This window comes from Petaurus breviceps, unplaced genomic scaffold (genome assembly GCF_028583685.1).
Source record: "Petaurus breviceps papuanus isolate PSGF00001 unplaced genomic scaffold, PetGlider_PUasm1.0 90897, whole genome shotgun sequence".
NCBI classification, from domain to species: Eukaryota; Metazoa; Chordata; class Mammalia; order Diprotodontia; family Petauridae; genus Petaurus; species Petaurus breviceps.
Genome location: NW_027187374.1, coordinates 9498207 through 9510722, shown reverse-complemented (window position 1 = coordinate 9510722; position 12516 = coordinate 9498207). Strand labels below are relative to the sequence as shown.

At 33.2% G+C, this 12516-nt stretch overlaps 1 protein-coding gene across 1 annotated transcript in view; it reads left to right on the top strand.

Annotated features, from left to right (window-relative positions):
* RUNX1 (RUNX family transcription factor 1) overlaps positions 1–12516 on the top strand; it is a 351115-nt gene that overhangs the window by 217149 nt on the left and 121450 nt on the right. Inside the window, exon 5 of the mRNA XM_069074967.1 lies at positions 4811–4967. Within this exon, the coding sequence (XP_068931068.1) occupies positions 4811–4967 (157 nt within the window). The remainder of the gene's footprint in view (positions 1–4810; positions 4968–12516) is intronic.

Below are 12516 nucleotides of genomic sequence, written 5' to 3'. Positions count from 1 at the left end.
AGAACATACTTATAGGGGGAAAATGTCATAAATCAGTGAATTCTTCTGCTTAAAAAAAAGACATTTGTCTGTGTGATTTTTCTTTTTAGAGATGTCTCCTTCCTTTTTAATTTCTCATTTTTTGAATTATGATTCTTGAGTTCTCTGAATTTAGTAGTTTGTATACTGTAGCATGTAGGGTAGAGGGACTCCTTAAAGTTTAAGAGCACATTGGGGAAAGAAATTATCAAAGTAATCAAATAGATAAAATTACATTGCCTCCATCCTGTTCAAACACAGGCCTGCTTCTAAGTAACTTAGTTTTTCCCCACTGAATACTTCACTGAAATTTACCTACTCTGTCTATTTTCCTTAATGAACATTGAATGCAGAGGTTTAGCGTTAGTAAAGGAGAGTGGAAGGGAAAAGCCTTCAAGGAGTGAGTAGGCCAAAGCTGAAACACCTCTTTACCCATGCCACCTACCCCATTTAGTGATTGCAGGACTATACATTTCAAAATTTAAATTTTAAGAAATTTTCAGTTAACTATGTAAAACATTCAGCAGAAGAGCAGAAAAAAGTGCAAAACAAAACAAAAAACCTTGAATAAAGAAAACATTCTAAATTCCCTCTAAGGGACAAATTACATCTGATGGTAATAGTAATATTGATAGATTTCAGGGCTTCCTTAGCCATCTCCTGACATGCTATGTCTACAATCTAAAGGGTCATGAATTATTGTAAAAATAATTCTAAAGTTGCGCTTTGCCATAGTTGCTTGTCTTAGATAATGAGATGCATTTATTTTTAAGTAGGAAGGATATGTATTTTGCTAACTTTTAGGAAGCCTTAAATCTGTTTCCCATTGATAAGTTTTTACGAAAGGTCCTTATAAAACTTATCTGAATGATTTAAAATATCATTTAAAAGGCATTAAATAAACTTGAGAAATAAGATATGAGGAAGTTTGGTTGATGCTATTAGTACACTAAAAAATATCAAAGCTCTGGGACTGTGCATTGCGTAGTAGGTAAGCTTCTTTATAGAGCAAGAAAAAGCTAAGGGTTCTTTCTGTCAGAAAGACCACTATTCTCAGTCATAAATGAAATATAATCTCTCCTGCATGCAAAGGTTTACTGCACAGTTTTCCTTTGGATACCAGAAAATGAGAGGATTTTAAATTAAATCACTTCTAACTGTGACTTAAACTTAATAACATGGGGTTTAAAATCCCAATGATGTTGTGAAAGGACTAGCCAAGAGCTATATCTGAACATCCGTAAAGCATCCATGTAGTTCTGAGTATGAGAGTATTGTTATTCTGCTCAGTTTCTTAACAATATTTTAAAATCAGAAAAGTAAATCATAATATGAGAGCTTCATCTAACAGGCCCTTCTTGTCTGTTTAGTCTGTGTCATAATGTAAATGTTTGTATTTTCCTACCTATTGTTTATGATCTTTAATTCTAGATACTCCTCCCCCCCCCATCTCTGAAGGATAAATTCTTTTTGATATCCTTTTATATTGTCTATATATGACCCTGTGTGATATTAACAGAAATCTTAGTTTAAAAATCACCTTTAAAATAACTTAACCCAATCTTGCAACTTCAATTATATAGTAATAGTTATGGTAGTAGTCATTTTGTGGCACAAAATTTACAGACAGTAATAGCTCTGTATATTTGTTACTCAATTCCTCCCCTTAGCTCCCACTAGAAAAACAGTAATAATAATAACAATAGTAATAACAATAAAGCATCAAACTCAAATCAGTTTACTGGAGGACCAAGGGCATGCTCCTAAGATGGTAACTTTCAAAACTAAATTATAGTGTGTGTGTCTGTGTGTGTATAAAATCCTAATTTTTCTTATCTTTAAAATTTTATAATGTTTATCATATTTTTAAAAGTCTGTTGAGAAATTCAAAGCAGAATGCTCATTTCAACAGATAAATTAGTAATCTGTATGGCATTGGCAAAATGGAACAAAATAATCACAGAGTTGTGATGATTTAAGTGGAACTTTATTGAGACAGAGGTGATTTAAAATATATATTAGTAAAGCACTTTTATTTATTTTGACCTTTTTACAAATTCACCCTCAACAATGAGTTATTCACTTTGCAAAACAAATATTTTAACCCAGTCCCTGTGTACTTAGTGAATGTTGAATTAAATAAGGAAGCCTGAGCTACCATGGTTGGAGAAGGAAAGGAGGAAGTAGAAATATGTACTTAAGGAGGGCATTTCAACACTATGTGAGACTAATTATATTTAGGGAAGTGAGAAAAAAAATCCAACACAGCAGAAGAGATCTAATAGAGTAGAACTGAAACACTCTACATAAAGAATGCTGAAGTGATAGTGGTCATTTTTTTAAAATGGGCTTCTGATTTCATCACTTTAAGGCGTTCCTGCCGAGGACCTCCTTCACCTAATGAATAATGGCACCTGTTCTGTAACTTACTTTTTTTTCTGAGCATTGCCTGGGGTACTAGGAGGTTGTTACTTGCTTGGAACACACAGCCAGTATCTGTCAGAGGTGAAACTTGAAATGAGGTCTTGAGGTCAATTGTCTATCCACTGCAGAAAGGATGCTTCTTAACATAGAGTGATAATGAGTAGAGAGAGATTAAATCATCTCCCTTTGTTAACCAAAGGGTTTATCATATTTCTGGTCTAAATTTAAAAAAACATAAAAGGATTTAATGTAAGAACTAAAGACCTAGGAAAGCAGAATTATATATATACATATTTTTTTTAAAGTAACAGCATTTTTCAAAAGCATTCTATAGGAGACAACAGCACTTAGGTTGAAAAATAAGAACAAAACAAATTTCCCTCATTTCAATCTCTTGGGAGTAAATTAGGTAAACAAAATGCTCGACTATTACACAGGTTTAATATTGTGATTAGAGATAATTTGCTTTATGTACTGATCAGCTGTTCTACTGGGGGGAAAATACTTGTCTTAGAGACAGAAAACATTAGTGAAGTCTGAGATGGTAACACTAACTAGTTTTGTAACCTTGGAAAAGTCACTGAACTACTCTGAGGTTCAATTTCTCAATCTGAGAAATGGATATATTATAACTTACACACCCTGTTTCATAGGATTTTAATGAAAGTACTTTGGAAATAAAGAAAAAAGTAAAAAGCCATTATTATCACACCTGAGTATTTTTCTTCGTCATATTCTATCAGAGAAGTGCAAAGAAAATAATAAACAATTGTCTCAAATATATGATAAAGGGAAAATAGAACAAGCAGATCAAAATTTCAAGAAGCACAAAACCCACTATTGAAGATCGTGGAAGGTCTGGGCCTTGGCAACAATAACAATAAAACACTAGAATAGTTTTATATACGATAAGAAGAAAAATGAGTGGGGATAGGGCAGGGAAGTGATATAGGGGAGCAGAGGTAGTTTGTAAGAAGTTTATTAAGTATTACCGAAGACCCAGAAAGATGAATTGTGTATAATGAAAAGAAAATTAGGAATAGGAATAAAAGAATTCCAAGGATACGAATTGAGATGGAGCTGTGCATGAAGTATCTTTCCAGATCTACTAAAGGTTTCTCTGAGACCCACCCATAGTTATCAGTCCAATTCAAGAAGACCCTACATTGCAGAAGAACTCACAGATTGTAGATTCTAAGCCTTTGGAGATGTCTGTTTTATAATTAATTTTCAAAGAGTCAAGAGGTTCCTTTGTGGCATTTTTTTTCTTTTAGGCCCAGAAATTAATTTAAAACCACTAATACTGATGCTAGTATTAGTTAGCATTGATATAGCACTTTAAAACTCACAAAGTCAATTGAAACACATGATAAAAGAAGCATTTTATCAGAAAGTCAACAAGATGATCTTCCAAAGGATAGTTTAAACATGATTGAAGATTTTTCATCAATTCAATTGTGCAGATCAAAATTGATTTTTTTTTCCCTTCAAAACAAGTTTAGATAATTTTATGGCAAAGTAAAGATGTATAAGGCTAGTCGTGTTTCTCTAAAGTGTGTGTGCCCCCATTCTTCCTTTGAATCTAAATGTGTACAAGCAGAAGTAGACAGCAAAAAGAGGAAGAGATTATTGTGGTAATCATAATGTTTAGCTTTTGTGTATAGTGTGATATTTTATCTTTTTTACAACCATCTTTCAAACCTAATTTCTAGGGTTTAGACAAATATGAAATCTCTCGGAAAGGCATTGTGACACAGTGGATAGAGTCATTCCTGGTCTCAGAGTCAGGAAGACCTGGATTGAAGTCCTGCTTCTAACACTTCTGACTAAAACTCTTGTACCTACCATCTGTGCAGTCTTAAAAAAAAAAGTCATTTAACTCCAGCTCTCTAAGATGAAAAATTGCAGAGCAGATGCTACTTTCAATAGACAGAGTTTGCTCATCCAAACTACTTATTCTAGTGAAATATACAAATTCAGGCAATAACAAAAATAATTTTCTTATTTTTGTAGCAAAGTAAATTGATCTAACATAGACAGTATTATTCTGAAAAGTAAAATTTTCAACTGGCATTATATTGCAAGAGAGTTCCACTATATTGTATAACATTATTATTTTATTAGGTTATATTAAGTTAATTTTGATAGATATTCCACTACTTAGTAGCCTATATTTAGATAATATAAAATGCATGTGAAAATAACTTCTCGTACATAGATTTGGGGGTATTGCATAATTTGTAATTGCTTTTATTTTATAATCTTAAAATAATACAATTGTATATTTAATTTTGGATAGATTAGTGTTTCAGTCAATGCCAAATACTAGAATTTTTAGTATCTGTGATTTCTTTTTGACTAACTTTAGGTGGTTGCCTTGGGAGATGTTCCTGATGGGACTTTGGTCACTGTGATGGCTGGAAATGATGAAAATTACTCTGCTGAACTGAGAAATGCTACAGCGGCAATGAAGAACCAAGTTGCAAGGTTCAATGACCTCAGATTTGTGGGGAGAAGTGGAAGAGGTACGAATTTGCCATGAATATATATACTTATAAGATATAATATTTCCGGGGGGGGGGGAAATCTACTTTAAAAAAACTTATTCAATATCATGGACATCAACCTTTACCTTTTTTTTTTTTAACTTTTCTTTCATTTCTGTATTTGCAGAATGGCATTAATGCTTCTACTGAATTTGGTTCTTGGTGTATACTCAGTAATATAAGTTTTTTATGTTTTAAAAGGTGCACAATTTGAATTATATATTTCAGGGCATAGCTTCTTTTTCCCCTCGTATTCAAAAGTAAAGGAAAAAACAAAAACATATCCAGTAAGGGGTAACTATACAATAAAAAAGTAGAGATTCTTTTTTTGAGAATCTTTGAGAAACTCTTAACCTAGGTCCCATATACTACTACTTGTGAACAAGTGATATTAAGTGATAATTAAGATTTAATGATCTAGATTAGTGGTGTCAAACTCAAATAGAAACAGATCCCCTGAAGGCTGTATTTGAATTAGAAAACCACAAATTAACATTATCTACATTTCATTATATTTTTATTTATTTTGTTAAACATTTCTTAATTACAATTTAATCTGGCTTGGGCCACACTTGTGAATTTTGTGGGTGGCAAATTTATTAGGCCTTGCCTGTTTCATACCTCTGATCCACATTATGGAAAAGTTAGAGTTCATATGTAAAGTATATTGCAAGTTAGTGCCTTTGCAATATAACTTTGTTATGTTGCTTGAAATTAATCTTATACTTATATCATAAAATATTGAAGAAAAATTGGCAATGACATTCTGATTCAATTTCATCTATGGTCTATGGTGGTATGCTCTCTTGTTACACTCATTTCTGATGCCCTGTGTTTCCTTTGTTCTAGGTAGGAAATCAGACACACAAAAATGCTATTAAGCTTGATTTGTCAAGAGTTGCAGCCTTGCTGGTTAATTATTATTATTTTTATAGTGAGTTTTATGTTAATCCCTTCCATTGTGTGTGCCTGACATGTTTAGAACAGCAGCAGATATGGGTAGATGGACAATTTAAGCGAACAGCATAGTTTACTAGGAAAGTCTTGCTTCTGCATTATAGGATTCAAGTGTGTGTTGTTGTTTGGCCCTGACCTATGACTTCATCAGTGTTGAAAACTCCCTCCACCAGTAAAGATTGGCAACTTTTCTGTAGTTTGTCATCTCAGAGAGTTGCCTGGAGCACTGAGAGTTTAAGTGATTTGACACAGTATCATGGCTGGTACAACCTGTACATGTCAGAGGGAATACTTGAACCTAGGTCTTTAGAACTGTCAGAGCTGTTCCCTTTCTACTGTCCCACACTGACTGTAAGATTGAGTCAGTTTACAAATACCTGCTATGTTAGGTAGAGTTTTTTTTAAAAGACAAGTAACATTTTTTAAAGATATTATGTAATGTTTCATTTGAGAAGTTTTAGTTTAGTTTATTTAGTAAAATACAGTAAGCAATATTTTCCTTATTTTAAAAAATCTTCCATAAGTATTATTTAAAATGAATACATAGTACTCAATAAGTATTCCAGGATAGTTGAGGGAAAGTATTTTAGTAGACTGGTTGTTGTTAGTACTTGTTGGTTCTGTTAACCTAACAGTTTTATGTGTCTTTCAAATGGAATATCTAGGGGCAAAATATAACATATCATTTCTAATATAGGTCCCTAGTCCTAAGAATAATGATGTTGCAAGGAAAAAATCCATTTAATGTAATATATAAAAATATAACTTATTAAGTATGCCACTTATTAGAGGTATTGTCCTTTCAATAAATAGAATTTATCTTGTGAGGTGTGTTTAGAAAATACTTCAAAAACTTTAGAGGAATAACTAGCAAAGTGATTGAGAAGCTTAAAAAAAATAGAGGGCCTACAGTTTGGTTCCTGGCATGTTTGCTGAGCTAAATATCACAAATATATTCTTGATTTTCAACACAAAGATTTAATAGCTGAATGTAGTACAGTAGTTTTCCAAAGAAATCAAGTAGCCTACTAGAATATATAGCTATCTCATGTTTTGCTTGTGAAATCTTTGAGAAATATTTACCAATAAAACTTAAATTTTATTAAAATAAGGTTTCTGGAGATATTCCTCAACTCAGTTGGTAATAATAAATAATGAGAATTTGGAAACTGCTTGATCTCTTTTCTGTATCAAAGATATAATCTCCTACACACCATTGGATATTCCTATTTTGAGTGGGTGACTAATAGGTACTTTTGTTTACTTGTATAACAATGAATTGTTTCCTAAAGGTGTGGATGTTTGCATTTGGCTGCTTGATTTGTGCTGGTCTGTTCTTGAGTTTGCATATACGCTGAAGAGAAAAATCTCTGCATCAGAAGGAAGGCAGTACTTCTTTTGATTCCCTGTAACCAAGGGGGGGGAAAGAGAAAGAAAAGAAAAAAGATTGAAGCATTATGTGTGAAATGTTTGTTTTCAAACAGGTTAACCTTCTGACATGTGATAAGTAGAAACCAAAGATTTGTAAAATTGTAATTGAAAGTTTGAATCTGTTTTGGTTACTGTGTATTATTTGCCTTTGGTGAGATGTGATATTGGAGAGAGAGAAAGAGAGAGAGAGAGAGAGAGAGAGAGAGAGAGAGAGAGAGAGAGAGACTTTTTTTAAGTTATGAGAATCTGTATTAATTTCTTATTTTCCCTAATTCTGCATTAAGTAGAAAGTGAGATGTTGCTGTTCCAAATATATCAACATCAGAAGGGTGCCGATTTTTTTCTTGCAATTTGCTTCCATTACAGTGAGAGTAGATGAATCTCACTAATTTTAGCAATTAGTTTCAATTTTCCATGATATTCATTCCTTTTAAAGTATCGTTACTTCCTATAAAGGGATCTTAAGACTAGCCACTCTTTCATGTGTTGTTTTTTAAAACTTTGTGGCTCAATATATGCAATTAGAATAGACCCAAAGCAAAGTGGTGAAGAAGAAAGTGAACATCCTATCAGTCACACTTTATAATGTTAGTGTTCAAAAACATGATTTTGTTTCTCCTCAGCCTCATGCATGGTTGAGAAAGGAAGAAACAAAAGTTCTGTAAAAATTACCAAAAACTGAAAATCACCAAGTCCCTTAGAAATAACAAGATAGTGAACATGGAAGGGCCTTCTCTGCTCTACAAAACAAATTTGTCTGGGCACTGGCTGATGTCCAGGATTACTGCTCCTAACCTCAGATTCATGATACAACTGGGAAAACCTGCCCATCTGGCTTTTAAGGTCTTAATACCACCACCACCCCCCGCCTTGTAGTTTAAGGCTTATGATACTTCTAATACTTTGAACCTCCTTCCCTAAATATGTTTTCCTACTCACTGCTCTCCCTTCACCATTTTAAATAGATGTGAAATACTCCTCTATTTTTTCTCACTCAAAGTTCTTGTACTTTTGAGTCAGTTGTCAGGTAAATTTGCCAGGTGTTTGCCACAAAACAGAAATAATAGATATGAAGATATGAGACAGTTATAGTATTCTGTCATCATAAAAGGAGACTGGAAGATAAAATCTTTTTTAAAAAATGAAATTGAGATGAGAGATTCTCATTATTAATAATATTTCATACAGACAGAAATATACAAATATGTCTCACTTTTGTCAAAATAGTACCATGGGGCTGAATAATGAAGGAACTGAGGTCACAGAGCTAGTAAGCAGCAAAGCTGGTACCTGAACCTGGGTTTTCTAACTTAAAATCCAGTGTTCTTTCCACTCTAATTGTTACTGGTAATGATTTGTGTTTGACCACCAGTCCTGGGGAATTCCTTATTAAAAGTTTTCGCTAGCATGAAAATAGTAAGAAAAAGACACCGTTTTGCTATATCTCAAACATGAGAGTTGATACTGGTGTCATAGGAATTCATGTGGTGACTGTTAGTTTTAATTTAATTTCACCATATGTTATTATGATTTTGGCTGAAAGATACATAATAAATTATATAAATATAGAATGATGTGCTGTTAATTTCTCCAGGAGAATAAATAGCAACTTTATTTTTTTAATATTTTATTATTATTATTATTATTTACTTTTTGGAAGGGGGAAGGTAGGGCATTTGGGGTTAATTGACTTGTCCAAGGTCACATGGCTAGTTTTGTGTTAAGTGTCTGAGGGCAGATTTGAACTCAGGCTTTCCTGACTCCAGGGCCGGTGCTCTATTCACTGTACCTCCTCCAAGAGAGCAACTTTATAAAGTGGATAGAGGTCTTGAAGTTAGAAAGACCTCGGCTCAAATACCACATCTGATACTAACTTTGAGATCAGGGGCCAATATCACTTTTCATTTCTGAACCTCAGTTCAATTTCGAAAATGAGGGGAATTATGACTATAGCAAAGGGATAACAGAATCATTCATTTAGAACTGGAAGGGACTATATAGGTCCTCTGATCCAGCTCTTTAATTTTATAGAAGAGGAAACTGAGGCCCAGGTAGGTTAAAAGAAATAACCAAGGTAACACCAATGGTAAGTAGAATGTCCAAGTTCCAAAGCCAAGGCCCCAGACTCCAAATCTAGCATCTTTTCCATTGTACCACACACAATGATGAGTTTCTTTTTTTTTTTTTTCAGTTTTTCCCCCCCTTAATATTATTTTCTTCCAATTACATATAAAGATAGTTTTCTTGCTTTCTTCCTTTTTTTGGAGGGGCAATTGGGGTTAAGTGACTTGCCTAAAATTACATGGCTAGTAAGTGTTAAGTGTCTGAGGCTGAATTTGAACTCAGGTCCTCCTGACTCCAGGGCCTGTGCTCTATTCACTGCGCCACCTAGCCACCCCAAAGATAGTTTTCAATGTTCACTTAATGAGATTTTGAGTTCCAGATTTTTCTCCTTTCCTCCCTTCCTCCCTCCCAAGACAGCAAGCAATATAATATAGGCTTTATATGTATAATCATATTAAACATATTTCCACATTAGTCATGTTGTGAAAGAAGAATCACAACAAAAGGGGAAAACCACGGGAAAGAAAAAAACAAGAAAAAAGTGAAAATAATATACTTTAATCTGCATTGAGACTCCATAGCTCTTTCTCTGGATGCAAATAGCATTTTCCATCATGATTCTTTTGGAATTGTCTTAAATCATTGTATTGCTGAGAAGAACTAAGTCTATTATAGTTGATCATTGCAGAATGTTGCTGTTACTTTGTTTAGTGTTCTGGTTCTACTCACTTCACTCAGTATCAGTTCATGTAAATCCAGGTTTTTCTAAAATCCACCTGCTCATCATTTCTTACAGCACAACAGTATTCCATTACATTTGCATACCACAACTTGTTCAACCATTCCCCAATTGATGGGCATCCCCTCAATTTCCAATTCTTTGCCACCACAAAAAGAGCTGCTATAAATATTTTTGTACATGTGAGTCCTTTTCCCTTTTTTATCATCTTTTTGGGATATAGACCTAGCAGTGGTTTTGCTGGATCAAAGGTCATACACAGTTTTAAAGCCCTTTGGGCATCATTCCAATTTGTTCTGCAGACTAGCTGGATCAGTTCACAACTTTACCAAAAATGACTTAGTGTTCTAATTTTCCCACATCTCAAAATTTATCATTTTCTTTTTTCTATCAAATTAGTCATTTGGATAGGTGTGAGGTAGTACCTGAGAGTTCCTTTAATTTACATTTCTCTAATCAATAGTGATTTAGAGTCTCTTCTGTTAATCTGGACAATTTATGTTTTTTGTAAACATTCATCCATTTCATTTAGATTGTCAATTTTTTTTGGAATACAGTTGGACAAAATAACTCCTAAGAATTACTTTAATTTCCTCCTCATTGGTGGGGATTTCACTCTTCTCATTTTTAATACTAGTAATTTGGTTTCCTTATTTCTTTTTTTTAATCAAATTAACCAAAGGTTTACTATTTTGGTGGATTTTTCATAAAATCAGCTCTTAGTTTTATTGATTACTTCAATAGTTTTGCTTTCAATTTTATTAAGTTCTTCCTTGATTTTCAGAATTTCTAATTTGGTATTTGGGGATTTTTATTTTTCTAGTTTTTTAAATTGCATTCCCAATTCATTGATCTGCTCTCTCTCTATTTTATTCATATAGGCATTTAGAGATATAAAATTTCCCCTAAGAACTACTATGACTGCCTCTCATAAATTTTGGTATATTTTCTCATTATTGTCATTCTCTTTGATGAAATCAATGATAGTTTCTGTGTTTTGTTGTTTGATCCACTTATTCTTGAGGATTAGATTATTTAGTTTCCAATTTTAATCTATTTTTCATGACCCCTTATCACACATAATTTTATTACATCATTATCTGAAAAGGATGTATTTAATATTTCTGCCTTTCTGTGTTTGACTGTGATGGTTCCACAAACTAATACTTGGTCAGTTTTTGTGTATGTGCCATGTACCATTGAGAAAAAGGTATATTCCTTTCTATCCTCATTCAGTTTTCTCCAGAGGTCTATCATATCTAACTTTTCTAAAATTCTATTCATCTCCTTAACTTCTTTCTTGTTTATCCTATGATTAGGTTTATCTAGCTCTGAGAAGTTGAGTTTGAGATCTCCCACTAGGATAGTTTTGCTGTCTATTTCTTCTTGTAACTCCCTTAACTTCTCCTCTAAGAACTTTAATGCTATACCACTTACATGTTTAGTATTGATATTGCTTCATTGTATATGATACCTTTTAGCAAGATGTAGTTTCCTTCCTTATCTCTTTTAATAAGATCTGTTTTTGTGTTTGCTTTGTCTGAGATCAGGATTACCATGATTGTTTTGTTTTGTTTGTAGTTCAGCTGAAATATAATTTATTCTGCTCCAGTCTTTTACCTTTACTCTGTGTGTATCTCTCTGTTTCAGATGTGCTTCTTATATACAATATATTGTAAGATGCTGGTTTTTAATCCACTCTGCAATTCATTTATTTTTTTATGGGAGCGTTCATTCCATTCACATTCATAGTTATGATTACTGTGTATTTCCCTCCATCCTATTTCTTCCCAACTGCCATTTATACTTTTCTCTCTCTCTTTTTATCCTGTCCCTCCTCACCAGTTTTTTTTTTTACTTCTGACCACCACCTTCCTACATCTGCTCTCCTTTCTATCAACCCCCCTTCCCTTTGTTTTTCCATTTCCCCTCCTACTTCCCTATAGGGTAAGGTAAATTTTTATACTCAACTGAGTATGTATTTTATTCCCTCTTTGAGCCAAATTCAGTAAGAGTAAGGTCCAAATGCTCACCTTCCTCTTCTTTCCTTCTACTATAAGAGTTCTTTTTCACCTCTTCATGTGATGTAATTTACCCTATTCTGCCTCCCCTTTCCTCTTCTCCCATTATAATCCTTTTTAACCCCTTAATTTTTTTTAGTATTATCACATCAACATCAACTTATAACCACACCCTCTGTCTAGTATATCCCTAATAGAGATATAGATCTCAAGAGTTATAAATATCATCGTCCTAATTAGGGATGTAAACAGTTTAACCTTATTGTATAACATGTTTTTTTTTTCTTTCCTATTTACCTTTTTATGCTTCTCTTGA